We start from the raw sequence: 22,874 nt of genomic DNA on the forward strand, positions 1-22,874 counted from the left end.
GAGAAGTGGACATAGTTTCTTCTTCTGCTGGGTTCAGAATACCTGGACCCTCATTTCCCTTCCTCTGATTTTTAATTCACAACATTACTGCACAGTGGGACTTTTATATTTAGCAATTGAAACACAGTTTCATTATAAACTAATAATTTTGCACTTGTAGTCTTTGTCATGTGGAGATTTTTCTCATTACCTCCTTTGTTCTCACTACCGAGATAGGATAGGGGAATGAATAATGGGTTTCTCTAAGAAATATTAACAGGTGACAAAGTGAACTAGATTCCTCAGAGTCACAAGTCAAGAAGTCAAATCCCACGTGCCCTGACTCCATATTCCAGTGCTCTTTCCACGAGGCCATGGTTCCCCCAGCCTTCCGTCTTGCCTCTGTTAATAGGGCCTGCTGGGTGTTCCATGCTGTCTATCCTTGGAATGGCTTCGCTTTCTGATGTAGGCATTACCAAATGACCTGTGTCAGCCCTGTGGGGAAACTTGAAATCCTTTCTTCAAAAACTCACGCATTCTACTTCAGATGAAATCATTTTCCTTGGCCAATTTAACAAGATCCCTGCTCTTTCGTTTCCTTTAATTATCTTGTTAAAAAAAAAAAAAAAAAAAAGAACTGGAGAAGACCATTGCTTTATGAGGCAGTTCATCTCATGTTTTCTCTGAGAGGTATATTAAAGCCCAGTTAAGCAAATCAAGGCTTCATCTCATTCTTGTTTGCGATTGTTCTGTTTGGTCCTTTGCTGTCACTGCCGTCGGCATTTCTCAGGTGTGTATTTGGAATGTCTTGGAGTATAGATTTATGAAAAGATGTTATCTTTGTTCCATGAATTGCAGGCGCTGTGAGCCATTTCCATATAGTGCCAGACTGTCACAACAGGGTTCTTTGCTTTTTTAATCTCTTCCTCTCACCATGAAAAGTCCTATTAACATGTTTTCTGAGCTGCAGAGTAAAATCTGTCCAATACAGCATGGAAAGCAGTTGGGTGGTAGCTGTCTTCCTTTTCACAAACTCTAAACTAGTCTTCCTTAGTAAAACTTAGCCTTATCACCATTTACCCCAGAGTCTTCATTTATGAATAGGAGACGGATGCAGTGCAGGTAGGGGAATGGGATGCGTTGCTTGCTACTTCTTTACCTATTTATTTTAAAAGATATATGGGGCTTCCCTGGTGGCGCAGTGGTTGAGAGTCCGCCTGCCGATGCAGGGGACACGGGTTCGTGCCCCGGTCCGGGAAGATCCCACATGCTGCGGAGCGGCTGGGCCTGTGAGCCATGAGCGCTGAGCCTGCGCGTCCGGAGCCTGTGCTCCGCAACGGGAGAGGCCACAACAGTGAGAGGCCGCGTACAAAAAAAATAAATAAATAAAAGATATATGGCATGTGTGTATATATATCTTCATGTACACACTTTATTTCTTTCAATTTGAAAATAACTTTTGCTCTGAATATGAAAACACTTCATACTCATTATTTAAAAATTTATACAAATAAACATAGGAAACATTAGAAGACACTTTTCTAAATCCTACCGCACAGAGATTACTGCTGTTAACATTTTGATGAACTTGTCTATTCATTCCTTTATGAACTATTTATTAACTTTGCCAGTGTTCTGCATCTACATGAAACTTTATAAAAGTACAGAAAAGTAATAAGATAAAACCCCAGACAGACTTAGTATTAAGAAGAAAAACAAGGGAACACAGTTATATCCTTATAGACAATGAAAACATGCCAAAAAGATATGCTTAAAATAAAAAACTAATATATTATTTCAAAAGAAAAAGAGATAATTAAAAATTATCCAAGACATGAAAGAACAGCATAATCTGAATTAGAAAAAATCTCAGACAAGATGACAGAGCTCAAAGAATTAGAAATTTTTAAAAAATCACTTCAGAAATAAATTCTTAGATGGAACACAAAATCAGATAAATACCACAAATACTGCCCTAGAGAAATTGAGGGTGAAAAGGAGGAAAAAGTTAAAAATTGAAAGGAAATGAAGAAAGAAATAAAATTTGGGAAAAGGTGACAGATATTAAAAATAGGAAAAGAAGATCGAACATACCATAATAGGAAAAGCAAACCAAAGCAAGGGAACAGTACAAATACTATATTTCAAGAAAATTTTCCTGAGAAAAAGATTTTAAACGACATTTTTAAAGGGCAAATCATGTATTTTAGGATATCAGCCTAGAACAATCAATGCCAAGATGTTTTAGTAAAATTACTGGATGAAAAAGAAGAAAAAGCAAAGTCCTTTGGGCATCTAGAAAAAAAGAGAGAAATAGATGCAAAATAATTAGATTGTTCTCAGACTTGTGTGTGTGTGTGTGTATGTGTGTGGTACGCGGGCCTCTCACTGTTGTGGCCTCTCCGGTTGCGGAGCACAGGCTCCGGACGCGCAGGCTCAGCGGCCATGTCTCACGGGCTCAGCCGCTCCGCGGCATGTGGGATCTTCCTGGACCGGGACATGAACCCGTGTCCCCTGCATCGGAAGGCGGATTCTCAACCACTGCGTCACCAGGGAAGCCCACTTCTCAAACTTTTTGAAGAAACCTTTTATATCAGAAGAAAATGGGATAACATATTTAAGGTCCTCTAAGAGAAGAAAATATGAGCCTGTACTTTTTATGTCTAGCAGTATTGACTTGCAGATGTGAACAACACCAACATTGCATTAACATGTAAGAAGTGAGAGGAGGAAATATTGTTCCCATGAACTCTTCTTAAGGAATCTCCTAAAGAGTGAGCTTTAAACAATGAAAGTAACTGGAGAGATACAAGATGAGCCTGGACATCTCAAGATAATAGCTAGCAAGGTTGTTATCAAAGATTATTAGGACCATGTCAAAAGGAATCAGGAGCCAACTTGAAGAGGCTTCTACTGACATGGGGCAATTAGAGCTTCAAACATAAGAATTCCAGGGCTTCCCTTGTGGCGCAATGGTTGAGAGTCTGCCTGCCGATGCAGGGGATGCAGGTTCGAGCCCCGGTCCGGGAAGATCCCACATTCCGTGCAGCGCGTGCAGCGCGTGCAGCAGCTGGGCTCGTGAGCCATGGCCGCTGAGCCTGCGTGTCCGGAGCCTGTGCTCCACCATGGGAGAGGCCACAACAGTGAGAGGCCCGCATACGGCAAAAAAAAAAAAAAGAATTCCAAGTATGTTTAAATCTGTGAGGGTTGATGATAAGAAAAACAAATTATTGGTTACCTGAGGTTAATGGATCACCAATTCATTGTCTTAGAAGTGGTCAAGAAAGAACCAAGTGTTTACCCTGCCTTTCTTATATGAACAGATCACTGGATAACCATGTAGTAGATGAAGGGAGGCCCTTCCTAAATTTTTTTCCACCCAATAAATGAAAATGAAATGAGAGCATTAGACTATCATTATTTTGCAACCCCCGTTGATTTAATGGATCCGGGCATTGAGCGACAATGGCATCTGACATTAGAAACCCAAGAAAACCAGATACCGTGTGCCTCCTGATGAAAGATTATACAACCAAATGGATTGAATCTCAGTGTTTTTCAAGCCTCCTAATCCAGCTGCCAATTTGCAGGAAATTCGGAGGGTGGAGGAACATGTTACCCTGCACCATGAATATGTAGTCAGCAGAATTCATACTGTGGGAACTCCATAGTTCAAGTGGTCCAGATTCTCTAAGGAATAAATTGTAAGATAAAGAGAAGGATAATGGGGGAGGTAGAGTAAACATAACTTAAAATACATGTCACATTTTAAAAAAAATGGATAAGAATTAACTGTGTTGACCAGAGTTGTAACCTTGGGTAATGATATCATAAAGAAACACAAGGAAGTGAATATGATAAGTTCAAGATAGTTTGTTTACTTTTAGAGGAAAGTAAGAAATTCATGGAGGGCATTTTGAGTTGGCTAGAAAAGTCTGTTTCTTGACCTGGGTGGTAGTTATAAGAGTGGTTTGTTTATAATAATTAATAAACTGTTTAGTGTGATTTTCTAAATCTGTGTTTTATTTTACCATAAAAATAGTTATAAAAATTTATGAAAGAATGACACTATACATGCTGCCTTTGTTCCAGCTTTTAATTTTAATTTTCAAGCATATGGAAAAGTTGCCAGCACTGGGTATGAAATGCCAGTATACTCATCATACTGTTTTATCGTTAGTTTTTCATTCAATTTAGTAGAGATCTTTCTATATAACTAAATATAGAAATATCCTCACTTTTAAATAAATGATGCATCATATTCCATCGTATAAATTAAATCAGTCTTCTATTGATGGACATTTAACTTGTTCCTGGTAGAAATAATGGTGCTCATATGTCCTTGTGACAAATTCCTAAAATTTGCTGTCATGGAATATTCTGATGTGCAACATGTAAATGGTTGTGTATTGTGAATGAGCAACTGTAGAAACCAAAGATGCAGCCTATATTGATCAAGACAGTGCTATGTAACTGAGGGAGGGCATAAATCTCTAAGAAAAAACTTGATTCCCTGAAGCAGGGTCCTCACATAGCATCACACCTCCCCTGGATCAATTCAGGTTTAATCCCAATGGCTCTTCTGTTGTCTCATTTGGGTTGTTGTGGGTATAGTTAGTGTTATCATTTGTCTGTTGCGACAGTAGTGCTATGCAATGAAGCACCCCAAAATTTAGTGGCTTAAACAGTAGCCATTAGTTTCTACAGAATGGATGAGTCATTTTTACAGCCTTTGCTAGGTTCACTCATGTGCTTTCAGTCAGCTGCCGGTATAGTTGCAGATCTCTGCAGGGCTCTCCCACATGTCTGATTGTCGGCTGGCTTAGGCTGATCTCAGTGGCCTTGGCCAAGGGGACTCAGCTATGCTACCCAAGTCTCCAACATCCTTTCAACAGGCCAGCCTGGGTGTGTTCTCATGGTGGTGGAACAGATCATATCTTTCTCAGGGGGCTGGAAATGGGCTATGCTTTGCCAGCTTCTGTGCCATCCCACTTGCTAACCTTCAACTAACCAAAGCAAGTGACATAGCAAGTCCCATCAGTGAGAGGGGACTGCAAAGCGACAGTGCAGGCAGCGAGGATACAGAGAAGTTGTTGTTTGAGGCCATTAACGCAGTTCATCCTCCACAGCTATCCAGCAGCAAATTTTAAGTTGGCACTTCTTTTTCTAATTAATTAATTAATTAATTTTTGGCTGCAGTGGGTCTTTGTTGCTGCACACGGGCTTTCTCTAGTTGCGGTGCGCAGGGGCTACTCTTAGTTGCGGTGCGTGGGCTTCTCATTGCCGTGGCTTCTCTTGTTGCGGAGCACGGGCTGTAGGCACGTGGGCTCAGTAGTTGTGGCTCGTGGGCTCTAGAGCGCAGTTAGTAGTTGTAGTGCATGGGCTTAGTTGCTCCACGGCATGTGGGATCTTCCCAGACGAGGACTCGAACCCCTGTCCCTGCATTGGCAGGAGGATTCTTAACCACTGCGCCACCAGGGAAGTCCTAAGTTGGCACTTCTTAGAAGCATTAAACATTGCTGTTATACCTTTGAAACATGAAAAATGGGGATCAAGTATGTTTGTGGGGGGAGCATAAAAATTTTCTTGTTAAGAGTTATAAAGGTAATTTGTAAATGGAAAAACCTACATTTATTGTTTTGTCTTGAAAATATTTCTTTTCTACTTGTTGATGTTTTCCCCTGGGATATAGTTCCGGAAACATGGTTTTTCCTGTGTTTATTTTTCTTTGTTCTTGGAGTTGGTTTTGAAATCTGGCTTTGAGAACATTGACTCAAGTAAGATAAAAAGCTAAAATCAGAAATCAACCTCTTTAAGTGTTTTTGCTTCAGATATAGATATTAGCGATAGGATTAGTCCCTGTACCTTTATTGCTGCAATTTTTTCCCTCTATTTTAAGTTGTAGAAGTGGTAAATTTAGGCTGTTCCAGAACAGTGATTCTTAACAGCAGATATGCAGCACCCAGGTATGCAGACGGCAAGAAATTGTACTAGTAATTATATGTCAAATTAAAAATGTCAAGTTTATTCCCAGTGTGCAATATTATATGTCACACCTCTCTTCTCCATGGAAAAACAAAATGCTGAAATAAAAATTTGCATATATGTATACTTATGAAATACTCTTTATTGTGTATGCATCATAAAATTGCACACACTTTAATTGTTCAATGGAAACTGTGTGTTGTGCTAAGGCAATTTAAAGGATTTTTCAAAGTAAGTTTGACTGTTGTCAAGTTTTGCCTCATTTTCTGACTTTAGAACCCACCTGCAGAGTGAGATACAATTTTACACACTTGTTCTTTTTTTTTTTTTTTTAATGATGGTCTGAGCACAGGCTTATGTATTTATTTAGTTTTTGGTTGTGCTGGGTCTTCGTTGCTGTGTGCAGGCTTTCTCTAGTTGTGGCGAACGGGGGCTACTCTTTGTTGCAGTGTGCGGGCTTCTCATTGCAGTGGCTTCTCTTGTTGCAGAGCACGGGCTCTAGAGCACAGGCTCAGTAGTTGTGGCTCGCGGGTTCTAGAGCGCAGGCTCAGTAGTTATGGTTCAAGGGCTCTAAAGCGCAGGCTCAGTAGTTGTGGTGCACGGGCTTAGTTGCTCCGCGGCATGTGGGATCTTCCCGGACCAGGGCTCAAACCCATGTCCCCTGCATTGGCAGGCAGATTCTTAGCCACTGCACCACCAGGGGAAACCCCACCCAATATTCTTAAGCTGGGAAGAGGACAAGCAGCCTCAGAATTGTGGAGATCACAAAGTGTCTAAAAAGTAACTGTTTAGACCTACTGTGGGCCCAACACCAGGCTAAGATAGATGAGCTGGGGAGGGTCCGTAAACTCAGAAATTTGTTAGGACACACTTAACGTGGCTCATTTCCCCAGATAGTTTTCCCAGGTTAAAAACCAATGAGAAAAGAGGACTTTCTAAAAGTAAGTTCTAGAATCAGCTGGGTATTAGGTTCTCAGTGGCTGAAAGAACTTTATTCTGGAGGCCTTTGGATTGGGAGTGATTGTGAACAGAGCAGTGTTTATCTGGCGTTGTGGAGCTGGGATGGATCTGGGGGGAGGTGTCAGGAGGGATTAGACTGAGGCCATGATAGGAATTATGGAGCCAGGTGAAGTACTAAGGGTCTAAAGAGGCAGTGTACAGGACAGAGAGCGAAGTAAATTGAGAAGAATTTATCAAATTTTTTTTTAACTATATTTGGGGAAGAGAGGTAAAGTGAAATTCTTATTTTTATTTTATATCTTTTGTTTCTCTGGCATCCTTTAAAAGTACATAGGAAGTTCTCATCACAAGATAAAAAAAGTTTTGTAACTGTGTATGGTGATGGATGTTAACTGAACTTAGTGTGGTGGTCATTTTGCAATATATAAAAATATCAAATCATTATGTTCTACACCTGAAAATATAATTTTATGTCAATTATACCTCAGTTTAAAAGAATAAAAATAAGTAAGGCAGTCCTCCTTTCAAGGTATTTACCCTCTGTTGGGAAAAAGATAAAAATAAAAATTTAATGTTGTGCGTTAAGCATAATAATAGAAGTATGTAGAAAGTTCAGTGGTGGGATAATAGTGATTAAACAAGTAGGTAATTCAGAGAACATTTTTTCAAGGATGCAGTACTTGAGCTGGATCTGAACGGATGAACACTTGTGAGTTTTCATTTATTTTTGGAAAAAAAGGAGTTACACCCAACTTTAGCTTACTGAGGAGTAATTTCTCATCCTTATAGCCAGAGGATCAGGCAGTGAGAGCAGGAGAAGACACCAGTTTTGCACAAGGTTGCTGAAAGCTGGCTGTGAACCTCCATGGTGGTGGTGGGCAGTGCTCACCCTGCACTGGGAGTGGTAACTTGCTCTTACTGGTCCTGGGCTCTGCATTATCTCTTGTCGTTTTCCTACTCTGCTTTTTTTTAAAAAAATAGTCCTTTAATTAGACCCTCCTCAAATATTCAATTTGAATGTGTCATCTGTTTCCTGCTTGAAGCCTGTTGGGTACAGTGTATAATTACATATTGAAAAAAGGTAAAATACACAATAAAAATAAGGGAAAAATTCTTTTTATTCTAAATTACAAACACAATATCACAAATATAAAGACCAGTCAGTTACTAAGGCAAATGGAGCACATAAGGGCCTGATTATAGTGAGATAGTTTACTGTAGCATTCTTGGTCTGGGCGTATCATATTGACAAAAATAAAGGCATTGAGGACTGGAGTGTTATCATATAAAAAACATTGAACTAATATATATGTATATAATTTTGAATTTTTATATTTATGTCCAATGGGGAGGAAAAGTACATAGCATCTCTTTTTTTTTTTTTTTGGTGGTACGCGGGCCTCTCACTGTTGTGGCCTCTCCCGTTGCGGAGCACAGGCTCCGGACGCGCAGGCTCAGCAGCCATGGCTCACGGGCCCAGCCGCTCCGCGGTATGTGGGATCTTCCCGGACCGGGGCACGAACCCGTGTCCCCCTGCATCGGCAGGCGGACTCTCAACCATTGTGCCACCAGGGAAGCCCATACATAGCATCTTATACTGAACCAAAATACAAGTGGGCATTCAATTTACTTGTTCACTTCTTTATTTGTTTACTAGTGCTTTTGTGATTTCTGCTTAGGCTGCTCCTCTGTGGTCATGTCGGACATTTATTGAGCTCCAATGACATTGTCACAAGGCACATAAGCATTACGGATTTTCCTAAATGCGACACATAAAAACACTGCTGGAAGGGAAACCTGTTGCTAGATTGATTCATTTAATTTAATTGTTTGTTTTGAAATCACGATTATATCTCTCTTTTTTTGGCCATGCCCCTAGGCTTGTGGGATCTTAGTTTCCCGACCAGGGATTGAACCCAGGCTGCGGGAGTGAAAGCGCAGAGTCCTAGCCACTGGACCACCTGGGAATTCCCACAGTTATATTCTTAACGTGGAGCTTGTGGTGGCCTACCCTGGGTCTTGGGTGTCTTGGCAACTCAGTATGTGATTTTTACGGAAACAAAGGCACTTGCTCTGAAAGCTGGTATACCTCCTCTAGCTTATAGCTGAGGGAGCATTTGCTTTGCTTTTTTTGGGAAAAGAAGATAGTATTTTGAGTAGGGTAAAGTTTCAGAATCCATCTACATTCCCTAGGTCAGTACTTCTCCAATAGAACTATAATTCAAGCCACATATGTAAGTTGAAATATTCTAGTACCCACATTTTAAAAAATGGGTGAAATTAATTTTAACAATGCATCTTATTTAACTCATTATATTCAAAATGTTATTTCAGGGCTTCCCTGGTGGCGCAGTGGTTGAGAGTCCACCTGCCGATGCAGGGGACATGGGTTCGTGCCCCGGTCTGTGAAGATTCCACATGCCGTGGAGCAGCTGGGCCTGTGAGCCATGGCCGCTGAGCCTGCGCATCTGGATCCTGTGCTCCGCAATGGGAGAGGCCACAGCAGTGAGAGGCCCGCGTACCGCAAAAAAAAAAAAAAAAAGTTTAGAGTTGGAAGTAGATTTACCTACCCAAGTAGTTCCAAGTTTATTTAAAATGTTTCCCCCAAAGAGTCAAGCATCAGTTTATAAATTTATATTTAAATTAATGACAGTGGACCCTTGAGCAATACTGGGATTGCTCAGGGATTAAGCATTCCCTCCACATCCCAGGATTCAACCAACCACAGATCATGTAGGACTACATATTGAAAAATAAATGGGTGTAAGTGGATCAGCTCAATTCAAACCTGCGTTGTTTAAGGGTCAACTGCATACTTAAATAAAATTAAAAATTCACTCCCAAGTGTTAGTAGCTCCATGTTGCTCTTAGTGGTTACCTGCTATAGAATATTCTTAAAACCATACTTGAGTGCCTTTATACTTTCTCAGGTTATTATTTATGTAGAATTAATGCATGTTGCAAAGTCCTCGGAAACTGTTTTACTACATTACATTTATTCATCAAGGATATAAGCATCTGGGGAAAAATAGTTCTGCATTTTGTGCTTCATCTCCAGGGCTAGGGAGTGCCTTGCATAGCGTTTAGGTGTTTAATAACTTTATCCTGCTAAATCCTGTTTAGTCTGCAAATTGCAACATAAATTTAACTTTCTCAGGGGAATGTTTCCTGACTCTCCAGGCTCTCTATATCACCTGTTCCTTCATTACATTTTCTCATAGAACTGAATTCTTTTCCTCTAGAACATATATACTTACACACTGATTTGATTAATTTTCTGATTAATATCTGTCTCCCCAACTAGTCTATAAGTTCCAAAAGAGGGAAGAATGTGTTTTTGTTCATTAAAGTGCTTTGTGCTCCTAGCATAATTCATGACACATATGGATTAAATATTGGTTAGATGATAATACTAGCACAGGGCCTTTTTAAAAATGAAGTGATTAGCAGAATGTCCAATTCTTAACTTTATAGAAATCAGAGTTTGTTTTGTGTTGGGGAAAAAGGAATATTTTAAGTATAATACAAACTAAGATATACAAATATTTAATTTTTGTTCAAGCCTTTTCAAAATACTCCTGTAACGCCTTTTCTTAGCTTTCTTTCTACTTTATTGGTATTCATTTTCTTGATAGCCATCACCTCATATCTGCTGTGCTTATAACTGAAGGTATACTGAAGACAAAAACTGAAAGAAAGGAAAAGTGAATTGTGAAATACTTTTAAGGAGTTGAAAAGATATAGGGCAGAAGCAAAGGTGCATAGAGGAAACTTGCTGTTTCAGGATGGTTTAAATTAAGCCCACCCTTTTAATTATACCAAAGTAATGAGCCTTACCCACAATATGTGAAAATATAATTTAAAAATGTATGGTGGACCAGTAGACAAGGTTGTCAGGTCATTATCTAAATCATAAGTTGGAAGTAATGCCCATTAAAGGTTACTAGTTTGGAAAGGTTAGATTAGAATTTAGTCTTTGCAAATATAAAGTTTCTCAACTTGAATAATGCTTTAGAAAACCACTAACATTTAACTTTTTTTTAACATTTCATGGAAGTATAGTAAGCATACAGAAATGTACACATAAGACTACATCTTGATGAATTTTCCCATCCAGATCAAGAAGTATATTACCATCACAACATCCCAGAGGCTACTTTCTTGCTTCTTCCCCTTTCCTGCCCTCCAGGGCAAACTATCTTGACTTAATAGATAGGTTTTTCCTGTTTTTGTACTTTATATAAATGGAATCATGCAGTATCCACATTTGAATTAATATAGCGCTTGTTATTCTAAGTGACATTCCTGATAGCAACTCATTGAAAACAAAGTATGTTTTCAGTTTTCCTTGTTATGTATCTAATGTGGTAAACTGGCAGTTTACCAGTATATCTAGTTCTTTATTATTCCTTTAAGACATTTTCTATGTAAATGCAAGTGTGTGTGTGTATATGCATACACACATATATATATGTATATGCTTTTAAAAATTTTACTCAGATTTGATCATTCATATTATTTACCTTTGTGATGTGTCTTAAAGTCCCCTTTTGTATCAGGTTATGTAGATTCGATTCATTTTTTTGTAATGGCAGCACAGTACTCTATTGTATGGCTGCATCATAGTTTAATGAAGCACTTACCCACTGCTGAACAGCTAGGTTGTTACTGATCTTTTGCTTTTAGAACAGTAGAGTCTATGTAAGTTTATTTGTAAAATAAATTCTTAGGAAAGGAATTGCTGAGCAGTAGGGTCCATGCATTTTAAATTTGCTCATATATTTCTAAATGGCTCTCCAAAGAGTTTTACCAGTTTTTACTCCCACCAGCAAGATTTGGAAATTCCTATTTCCAGTGTCCTTGCCTTAGATTATATGTTATCAAGCTTATTAATCTTTGCAGTTAGCTACAGGAAAACTAGTAAGTCATTGTTATTTAAATTTGCATTTTCTTCAGTTTTGAGTGAGGTTAGTTGTTAGGACTTGTTTCTGTCCTTTGCTCATTTTCCTACAGGCTTGTTTATATTTTTCTTAATTTCAAAGAGCTCATTCTATATAAAAGGAATTTACCTTTTTATGTCATCTATGGTGTGAACTTTTTTGAAAATTGAAGTATAGTTGATTTACAACGTTGAGTTTCAGGTGTACAGAAAATTGATTCAGTTATATATATATATATTATATATATATATATATATATATATATTCTCTTTCAGATTCTATTCCATTATAGGTTATTTCAAGATATTGAATATACTTGCCTGTGCTATATAGTAGGTTCTGTGGGTTTTTTTTTTCTTTTTTTTTTTTTGTGGTACGTGGGCCTCTCACTGTTGTGGCCACTCCCGTTGCGGAGCACAGGCTCCGGACGTACAGGCTCAGTGGCCATGGCTTACGGGCCCAGCCGCTCCGCAGCATGTGGGAATCTTCCCGAACTGGGGCACGAACCCGTGTCCCCTGTATCGGCAGGCGAATTCTCAACCACTGCGCCACCAGGGAAGCCCGGTTATCTGTTTTATATATAGTAGTGTGTATCTGTTCCCAAACTCCTAATTTATCTTTCCTCCCATCTTCCCCCTTTGGTAACCATGTTTGTTTTCCATGTCGGTGAGTCTGATTCTGTTTTGTAAATGAGTTCATTTGTAATGAATTTTTTTTTCAGTTTGTTTTTTGTCTTTGTTGTGTTTATAGCCTTTTTTTCCCCTTAACAGAAGGTTTAAATTTTTATGTGGTGAAATTTACCAGTTTTTTTCTTTACTGGCTTCTGAATTGTGTGTTCTTAATGAGAAAAAGCATTGGAAACTTGAGATCCATAGATAGATAACTTAAACTTGGCATGGAAAAAAATCTCAAGAAATGTCTGTGGGAAATGTGGTTAAGCAGGAGTTCAAATTTCAGTCAGAAGTGGTTTGGCCAACTATACACCAAATTTGGACACTCTCTGCCAAGATTTGCTTAATATTTTTAACAGCTTTTAAAAGAATTTTCAATGCTATGCTTTTTTCCTTTCATGCTTTGTTATATGGGGTTTTAACTTCTCAAATGATCCCTCTTTTCAGATTTCAGATTATAACCTATTTCCTGCATCATTGCTGACGTCCAGTAACCCATGTCAGAAGTACTTCCAGGTCAGATATACTTTCACATGTTTCAGTGCAGCATACTAGTTGACTGTTAAAACTTTAACAGATATATATACTAGATAATTGTTTTGATGTTAAACTTACGATTTACTATAATAACATGTTTTGGCTTTTTTATTGTTTTTCACTAATGTACTAGAAAGGTGGATCTTTAAAATAAGATAGAAGAAGTAATTGAACTTAACTGCATGTATGTATTAATTGCATGACTCTACTAATATCATAATGTGAAAACATTTTAGTTGACTATAACAGAAAACTAAAACTGTCACATTTTGCCATGTAGGATTGCATGTTATAGCCTGTGAATTGTTAAATTTGAACAAAGGAGGAATTGGTGGTGAGTCTGCATAAACAGCATCTTAGGCATTGCGGGGTTTGTCTAGAATAGAGCTCCCAATTCAGAATTCTCCCTGGATCTAATGCTGATTAATTTCAGGCCTTAATAAGAAAACCAACTTAATTTCATTGTATTCCCCTTTCTCTGTGTCATGATGGATGCTAGTCTGCATACAACGTGGTGTGGGATTTAATTCTTAGCCTCATACTAACATAATAAGAAAAAAGCAATTGCAATGACATTTTGAATTAAACATAATATAGGACTGTAAGTGGCAAATAGATCTAGGTAGATTCTATATTTGTTAGGGCACATACCACTCCACAAATTCTGTTTCTAAATAAGTAAATTTAAACCATGGACAAATAGATGTTAATGTCCCTAAATTCTAAAATTAAACTCAATAAGTATGTCCAAGTCTTTTTCTCCTTTATATAACACTGCATGTTATATCTCAACAGAGAACTAAAATTGAAACATAATAAAATAAACACTAAACTAAGTAGAGGCAGTTGAGTGACCGGAAATATCCTTTTATTAAAGACAGCTGAAAACAATGTGACCAACCTAAATTCACACAGGAAAATTAGGAACTTAGAGGCAATTCTTAGAAGCCGGTTTAGGGGCAGGGAGTAGATTTTTCTTTGTAAATCCATATTTGAATAAGTATATTAATTTTGCAAAATCAAAGCAAATATATGTGTCCTTTGACGAATACATTTTAAGTGTTGAGAAGAATTCCTTCTAGGAATTCTTTAGCATTTAAAGTCTTTTATTACATTGCAAAATAGACTCAGCATGGAAACATAAGAATAAAGCTGGCAAACATGTAAACGATGTGTTTTCCTCTAAATAGAGGCAAACTAATCAAATAACTTATAGAAATTTATTATTGTCACTATATTTTGTTATACCAATTATTCACTTTAACTGTTGTTACTCAGATTGCTTTATTCATTGGTAGTTATATAAGAGATAATGAAACTGTTATCCAGCATGGGTTTTTTTTGTTTTGTTTTGTATTGTTTTCCAGCGTGGTTTTTAATAACAGCTACTACTATCATGCATTGGTATAGGATGTAACACATTTTACAAGAAAAACGGTATTTTTATTTCAGTAGAGTATCATTCCAGCCATTTTTTACCTGAAAATCCAATGGCAGCTAGTGAAGTAGAGTATGGACCAATAAGTGGGATAAGGTTTGCTTTCAAGCCCGTTTTCAACTCTTAGGAGCTGTGACTACAAAGACCTTTAAAAAAACAAACATGCCATAATGTATACCCTTACTTGGAAAATTCCTGTTGAACCTTCCAGATTCAACACAAGAGTCCCTTCCACGTAGGTCTCAGCCTGTGACATAGTAGAGTAATTACCCTAGTTCAAGGGTACTGCCATTGTTTATTTATTTTTTTCTCTTTTAGAATTGACTTGAGGCCAGCTTATCAGTTTTTCAAGAAAATCTATGTTGTTACTTTAGCTTACCTACTTTTCCTCACCTAAACCAGCTTGATCACTGACTATGTTAATCAAACTTGGCCATAAAACTCTAGAGCTATATTTAAAAAATGCAACTGTCTTCAGAAGACATCATTTAGAAGAAGATGAAATGATGAAAACAGCTTCGAAATTGAGCAAAGAAAATCTCCTTGGGATAAGCATATAATATCCCATGGTGAACTACATCTGCTGGGTGTGATGTTGGAATACCAGGTTATTTTCCCACCTGGAGTGCCTTTCTCTTCCTTGTCCACTGGTGGACCCTAACCCTAACCCTATCCTTCAAGACCCAGCTCAGCTGTTCCTTTTGTGGGAGTCTTCCTTGAACCTCTGTCCTCATCCTTAATACCTTCTCGTAAGACCCTGTGCCTACTTTAGCCATTGGGAGTTTTGTTAATAACATATCCTTGTCTCTGCCCTGTCTGAGTTTCTTGAAGAAAAGTGTTTGGTACATCTTTCTTGACTTTCCTCAGATCCAGGTGGGATGTTGAGCACGGTTAGCCCTCGGGCAGTTTAGCTGAATGGGGCATGGGAAACCCCGTAGGTGGGGCAGACCTAGCGGGTGAAATCACCTCTTTATCTGAGAGCCTGGGGAAGTTGTCCTGTGAACCAGCTGTGTGAAGTTGTCCTCCTGGTTTAATAACTTCTAAGGTTCTAATCCTGTGATCTCTCTGACCCAGGGACCCAAGCTGCCTCCTAATAACCTTTGCCTCCTTTGTTCATAGAGAAGTTCTTATCATTTTTGTCACATTGAGAGTTTACTTTCATGAGTAATTTCAGGAAACCAGCTTTATCTTGCCTCTCCTTCCTAAAAGAAAAAAAATCTGAGTTTACTTCATTTCCTTAATACTTTGAGGTCTAGTTCAAAAGGCAACATTCCTCAGGGCAGAAGTTTTGCTGTTAACTCCTCAGTGGAAATAAAGTTGTATAGCAGAAAAATTTAAAAAATGAAGAAAATGTGAAGTCTCATTTAAGAATTGGTCAGGCATTGAGCTTCCCCGGCCCGTTCGTCAATTTCCAATTTTGTTAAACATGCCAAGGGAACAGAGGGAGAGCAGCAGGTTATTGAAGAGAGGAGTTTCCTGTCATTACTGACAAACTTTCTTTGGCAGGAGGCTAGAGGTCTCAGAAAAGAGAAGGGGGGAGGGCAGGTTTAACACATGGGTTTGTATTAGGATGTCACCTGAGTTAACGGGCTTACATCTCAGGGCTGGGATCTTTGCGACTCAGGGATTGAGGAAAGCTTTGTTAGCCATGAAATTAAAGTGACCCTGGCTTACCTAATTTTAGTTAAGCTTCATAAAAAATACTCTGTGCATTATATTAACTACAGCTCTTTTAGTTGCTGAAAATCTATTGGCTTCAATACCCTGGAACTCCCGGTGCCTCATGTTTCAGGCATGACTTGTTTCAGGGATTCCAGCAATGTCATTAGGGCATGTTCACTTTCTCTCTGTTTCCTGGCTCTGTCTGCCCATTTGTTAGGTCTTACGTACACAGGTGTCTCTTCATGGTGACCTCTTAAAGCTCTAGGCTTATACCTTCTTGTTCAAGAAAAAGAGAAAAGAGGGTACTTCTGTTCTGATCATTCTGGCAGAAGGCTTAGGATTGGTCATATGCTTTCCCTTGAACCAGTCACCACAGCCATGGAGACTTGCTCCTCTGATTGGCTGGGCCTAGGCCATGGACCTCATGAATAAGGGTTAGAGTCATCTCTGCCTGAAACACAGGGGCTGAATTCCTCTGTGAGAGCAGATATTTTAATTTTGTCAGTTTTGTTCACTGCTGTCTCCTCAGCAGTTAGAACTGTATCTGTCGCATAGTAATGCGTGAAAAAATATTTGTTGAATGAATGAATGAGCGTGGACGGAGGCTGATTCTCAAGAAAAATTGTGAAGCTTTTACCAGAAAAGAAGGAGATACATGCCAGGTCATAACAGATGTTTGTGCATCGTGCATGCAGGAGAGAGACAGCAGTAATAATATGAACTCTTGTCACACTCTTAGCTCTGAACGTATACTGAGCTCTGGAATAGGAATCGAGCCTCTTGAATTGATGTTGGATCTTTGTGAGTTATGCTCAAGGCAGCATGATGAATAGATGCGGAGGTGATGGCAAAGTCATGGGTCCCATTCACCTTGGAGATATCAAGGGGCAGAGCCACCTTTGTACTGAAGACTGGCCCTCTGGGTTATTGGCATTTGCTTGCTCATTCCGTACACTGTTGTGTTCTTGACCTTGAGAAGAGCAACTGGCATGTAATAGATGCTCAGAGAGTGTTTAGTTAATGAATGAGTTAAAAATATTTAGTTAATAAATGAGTGAACGATTAATGAACCAAACATTTATTGAGTGCTCTTATGTGCCAGGCTTTGTAAAAGGAACTGGAAACTCTGGAATATAAAAATGAAAAGGGAATGCAAATCAAAATTAAATCACACTGGTTTGGGTAGCTATAATCAAAAAGAGACAATAACAAGTGTTGACAAGAATGTAGAGAAATCAAAACCATCATGCATTGCTAGTGGGAATGTAAACTTGTACAACTGCTTTGCAGAAAAGTCTGGCAGTTCCTCACAAGGTTTTGTGTTTTTTTTTTTTTTTTTTGCGGTACGCGGGCCTCTCACTATCGTGGCCCCTCCTGTTGCGGAGCACAGGCTCCGGACGCGCAGGCTCAGCGGCCATGGCTCACGAGCCCAGCCGCTCAGCGGCATGTGGGATCCTCCCAGACCGGGGCACGAACCCGTGTTCCCTGCATCGTCAGGCGGACTCTCGACCACTGTACCACCAGGGAAGCCCCTCACAAGGTTTTATACGCACACACGCACACACGTATACATATGGTATGTATGTCTATATATACGTGTGCACATCACAGGAGAATTATAATCAGCAGTTCCACTCTTGGGTATATATCCAAGAGAATTGAAAACATATGTCCACACAAAAACTTGTACACAAATGTTCATAGCAGCATTATTCATAATAGCTAAAAGTGTAAACAATCCAAATACCTGTTAACTGATGAAAGGATAAAACAAGATGTGGTAAATCCATACAGTAGAATATGATTTGATCATAAAAATAAATAAAGTAGTGATACATACTAAAACATGGATGAACCTTAAGGATACACATAAGTTAAAGAAGCTAATCACAGAGACCACTTATTGTATGAGTCTGTTTATATGAAATGTCCAAAACAGGCAAACCCAAGAAGATGGAAAGTAGATTAGTGGTTTTCAGGGGCTTAGGAGAGAGAGGAATAGAGAGTGACTGCTAATGAGTACAGGATTTCCTTTTAGGGTGATAAAAATGTTCTGCAATTAGGTTGTAGTGATGAATTCACAACTCTTGGCATATGCTAAAGACCCCTGAATTATACTTTAAAAAGGTGAACTTTATGGTATGTGAATTATATCTCAGTAAAACTGTCATAAAAAGTGAACCAAACAGTCACTGCCCTCAAGGCACTTGCAGTGTTGAAGGGAAGAGAGATCTCTCAATTGATAATTATAGTATAGTATAGAAGTGCTGATGAGAACTGCATGTCACACACCTAGCACAGAGGATTATGTTCAGGAGTCAGAGAAGACCTAAAGGAGGGACAAGTGAGCTGGGTTTTGAAGGATTTATAGGAGTTTTCAGGCAGGAAATAGGGCAGGGGTAAAGCAGATGAAGGCAAGGGACCTTCCCGTGCAGAGGAAACAAATTCTATGTCCAGAGGCAAAGAGTTGTGAAGAGGCTTAGCATCCTCAGAAAAGTTCACTGTTGCTGTCATGTAGGGACCACGGCAGGAGGGGGAGGTGCAGTGACAGGAGGAGATGTGATGGGAAGGGTAGATTTAAGCTAGCAGAGGAGAATTGGAAGTGCCTTGTATATGGAGCTGAATTTGGACAACAGGGAGCCAGTAGAAATTTTTAAACTGAGAATTGCATGGTCTGTTTGTTTTTAGAATTACAGAGGACGAACTGTGTCAGGGTAGACTGGAGTTTGAGAGACTTGTGCTTGGGAGATATAGAAGGAAACTTAAAGTGGTGAGAACCTGAAAGCAGCCATAAAGATGGTGAGGAGGGGGAACTCAATTTATTGGCGAAACGTTTTCCAGTAAAATTGACAGAATTTGGTAGGATAAGAAACTCATGAAGGGCTATTCCCAGGTTTCCAGGCAGGGAATTCAGGAGAATGGCAATGCCATGAATTCTCAGTTAGCATCCAGCACGTGCATTAGTGGACTTAACTTCCCCTCTTTCCCCAGTTTATAGGGAGTATTATACCAAGTTTTCTTTGATCTATAACTATAGTAAAATCATGTGAGGCAGAGAAAAATGGAACCAGCTTAAATACACTAACTTTTGATTAGAGTCTCAATATAGCATCTTTCATTCTATATCCTTTCATTTCCACATCCATAGAGCATCTGTTTTTCAACATAATTTGTTACTGTTATGTTGCTATTTCCCATTCTACTTAATTCTCTTCTGTTCAGTGTTATTAATGATGCAGATGGTAAACAGGAGGAGGTAAAGAACAGAGGAAAGCTCGGAATTGGGTGGTGGGGATCACAGGATGACAGGAGCACGTGTGCTGTGTGCACCAGAGCCTCTGCTGGGCCTCCAGTTTTCTTCACACCAAAGCACAGAGAACTTTAAGCTGTTGGGATCACAGCTGGTGAGAAATCATGTTTGGCAAAGAAGTACACCAGTCTGCTCTGGGTCAAAAAAAAAAAAAACGGCTATTTGACTCTAAATAGTCTTTTCTTCTTTGGGGAGTTATGACAGAATTGAACAGGAATTTTCTTGAGCTGAGACTGAGGAACAAAATAAATTGGTCTAGACAGTATTGGAGGATTTTATTTTAAATCTTGCCCAGATGCTGCTTGCACAGGGGGGAAAGCTGAGATAACTGACCACTGATCACCTTTTCCCTTTCTGAGAGCATTAGTCTTTTTCAAGGAAAGGAAAAATGAATTTACCATTGACTATTTAGGCAGTAATGGTGGTTTCCTTTCAATCTTTAATAAGAAACTCAAAAATTTAACCTAGGCTTTTAAAGTAAACATTTCTTGAGATGTTAATGAAACACTTGTCTTTTTCATTTTATTCAACAGTTTATTCTACGAACATTTACTGAGTGCCTACTGCATGATAGGCTGCTGTGCTTGTTGCTGGAAGTCACAGCTTAGTGGTAAACTCAAATAGGTTAAAAATAAAACAGTGTGAGAAATGCTGTTATGCTGTGGAGAAACGGAGATTGGTTTATGAAAGGTGTAGAAGAAGCAGCCCTGGAGTCTGTCTAGAGGGGCAAGAGAAGGCTTCCCAAAGAGGTGACATCTACCCTGAATGTTAAAGGTGGAGCAGGGCTTCCCTGGTGGCGCTGTGATTGAGAGTCCGCCTGCCACTGCAGAGGACACGGGTTCGTGCCCCAGTCCGGGAGGATCCCACATGCCGCGGAGCGGCTGGACCTGTGAGTCATGGCCGCTGAGCCTGCGCGTCCGGAGCCTGTGCTCCGCAACGGGAGAGGCCACAGCAGTGAGAGGCCCGCGTACCGCAAAAAAAAAAAAAAAAAAAAGTGGAGCAGAAATTTGCCAGGAAGGAGGGAGGGATGCTGAGAATGTGTGCATGTACAAGGAACATGACATGTGTGACCAGAGTGTTCCAAGAGCCTCTGAAATCATTAACATGCACATGTATCATCTTTTCTTCCAAATCTCTCACTTACTGCAGTGGTTCTCAGCCTTGGCCACACACTGGAATCATCCAAAGAATATTTCATTTTAATACCCTGACTGGGCCCAATCCCAAACTAATTGAATCAGAATTTGGGACTGTCTTAGGGAGTGGGGCCTGGGCTTCTGGGCTTTTTAAAAGCTCCCCAAGGTATGCATGCAGCTAGGGTTGGAGCAATCCCTTGTTCCTGTCACACCTGTTCCCTTACCTTTCAGAGATCTCTGACCCCTTGGCCTTTTCCTTTTCCCCTAGCTCTTCACCCTCCTCCCGGCTCCATATCCTGCCCTCCCCAAGCCAGATCCTGGAGTGCATTCCTCACTGTTCACATCTGACACCTTAATCACGTCCCGCTCTGTGCCTATTTCTTTCCTTTTTAAAAATCCCATTCCAAAGGTTGCCTTTTCATCTTCTGTCTGACTTACTTCACTCAGTATGACAATCTCTAGGTCCATCCATGTCACTGCAAATGGTATTATTTTTTACTTTTTTATGGCTGAGTAATATTCCATTGTATATTTGTACCCCATCTTCTTTATCCATTCCTCCATTGATGGACATTTAGGTTGCTTCCATGTCCTGGCTATTATAAATAGTGCTGCAATGAACATTGGGGTACCTATATATTTTCGAATTACAGTTTTCTCCAGAAATATATCCCCAGGAGTGGGATTCCTGCATCATATGGTAGCTCTATTTTTAGTTTTTTAAGGAATCTTCATACTGTTCTCTATAGTGGCTACACCAGTTTACATTCCCACCAACAGTATAGGAAGGTTCCCTTTTCTCCACACCCTCTCCAGCATTTATTGTTGTAGATTTTTTTGATTCTGACCAGTGTGAGGTGATATACCTCACTGTAGTTTTGACTTGCCTTTCTCTAATAATTAATGATGTTGAGCATCTTTTCATGTGCTTTTTTTTTGGCCATCTCTGTGTCTTCTTTGGAGAAATGTCTATTTAGGTCTTCTGCCCCTTTTTTGTTTGGGTTGTTTGTTTTTTTGATATTGAGCTGCATGAGCTGTTTGTATATTTTAGAGATTAATCCTTTGTCCATTGCTTCGTTTGCAAATATTTTCTCCCATTCTGAGGGTTGTCTTTTCATCTTGTTTATGGTTTCCTTTGCTGTGCAAAAGCTTTTAAGTTTAATTAGGTTCCATTTCTTTATTTTTGTTTTTATTTTCATTACCCTAGGAGGTGGGTCAAAGAAGATCTTGCTGCGATTTATGTGAGAGAGTTTCTGCCAATCTTTTCCTCTAAGAGTTTTATAGTATCCAGTCTTACATGTAGATATTTCATCCATTTTGAGTTTATTTTTGTGTATGGTGTTAGAAAATGTTCTAATTTTATTCTTTTACCTGTAGCTGTCCAGTTTTTTCCAGCACCACTTATTTAAGAGACTGTCTTTTCTCCACTGTATACTCTTGCCTTCTTTTTCATAGATTAGGTGACCATAGGTGCGTGTGTTTATCTCTGGACTTTCTCTCCTGTTCCATTGATCTCTCCATATTTCTGTTTCTGTGCCAGTACCATACTGTTTTGATTCCTGTAGCTTTGTAGTATAGTCTGAAGTCAGGGAGCCTGATTCCTCCAGCTCTGTTGGCTCAAAGTTTTTATCTGTCACATCCAGGGTATAAAAGCCGCTTAAATATTAACTCACTAAGAAATTTTGATGGTATTCTTTCTGAAAATGTTTATAATTATAAGCAGAGTAAATAAAAAATTCTCCCTAATAACATTGCTAGGGTATAGTACCTAACATCGTAAAATAGCCTCATAGCAATTTTTTGGCCATATCTTCTAAAAAGCCAGCAGATTGCCAGATTTTTTATAATAATGTCACTCTAAATACCCAGAAGTCTAAATGTAATTTTCTCTTGTGTGTCTATGTTATGGTTGTGTGTCTCAGGGAAAACGTCATGTGGGTTCAAGGTGGGCCCTTTTCATATCAAATGCTGCCCTGGAGTGAGGTTGAATTATAAATTGAAATATGTTTTCTGTAAAATGGTAGTAGTAGCCAAAACAGTATAAATTTTTGTTTAAAATTTTGTCATCAGAGTAGTGTTTAAAAGGAAAAAACAAACCAGATTCTCAATGAAGCCCAAGTGCAGTAGGTGCTGGGTAAGCAGGAATCCTTATAAATAATAATTCTAAAGAATGGGGCCCAAAGTCTACCGACTTTGGGTTACAACGTTGGCTATCTCTGTGGGCCGTATGGTCATTCTGTTGTAAATATGGACACT

General features: G+C 39.2%; 1 protein-coding gene across 42 annotated transcripts in view; it reads left to right on the top strand.

Moving 5' to 3' along the window:
• APBB2 (amyloid beta precursor protein binding family B member 2) overlaps positions 1–22,874 on the top strand; it is a 381,324-nt gene that overhangs the window by 164,695 nt on the left and 193,755 nt on the right. For all 42 annotated transcript variants that reach the window (XM_067036201.1, XM_067036193.1, XM_067036188.1 and 39 more), the window contains one exon: positions 12,983–13,051. In XM_067036201.1, the coding sequence (XP_066892302.1) occupies positions 13,033–13,051 (19 nt within the window). In that variant the 5' untranslated portion in view covers positions 12,983–13,032. The remainder of the gene's footprint in view (positions 1–12,982; positions 13,052–22,874) is intronic.

This window comes from Kogia breviceps, chromosome 6 (genome assembly GCF_026419965.1).
Source record: "Kogia breviceps isolate mKogBre1 chromosome 6, mKogBre1 haplotype 1, whole genome shotgun sequence".
NCBI lineage: Eukaryota > Metazoa > Chordata > Mammalia > Artiodactyla > Physeteridae > Kogia > Kogia breviceps.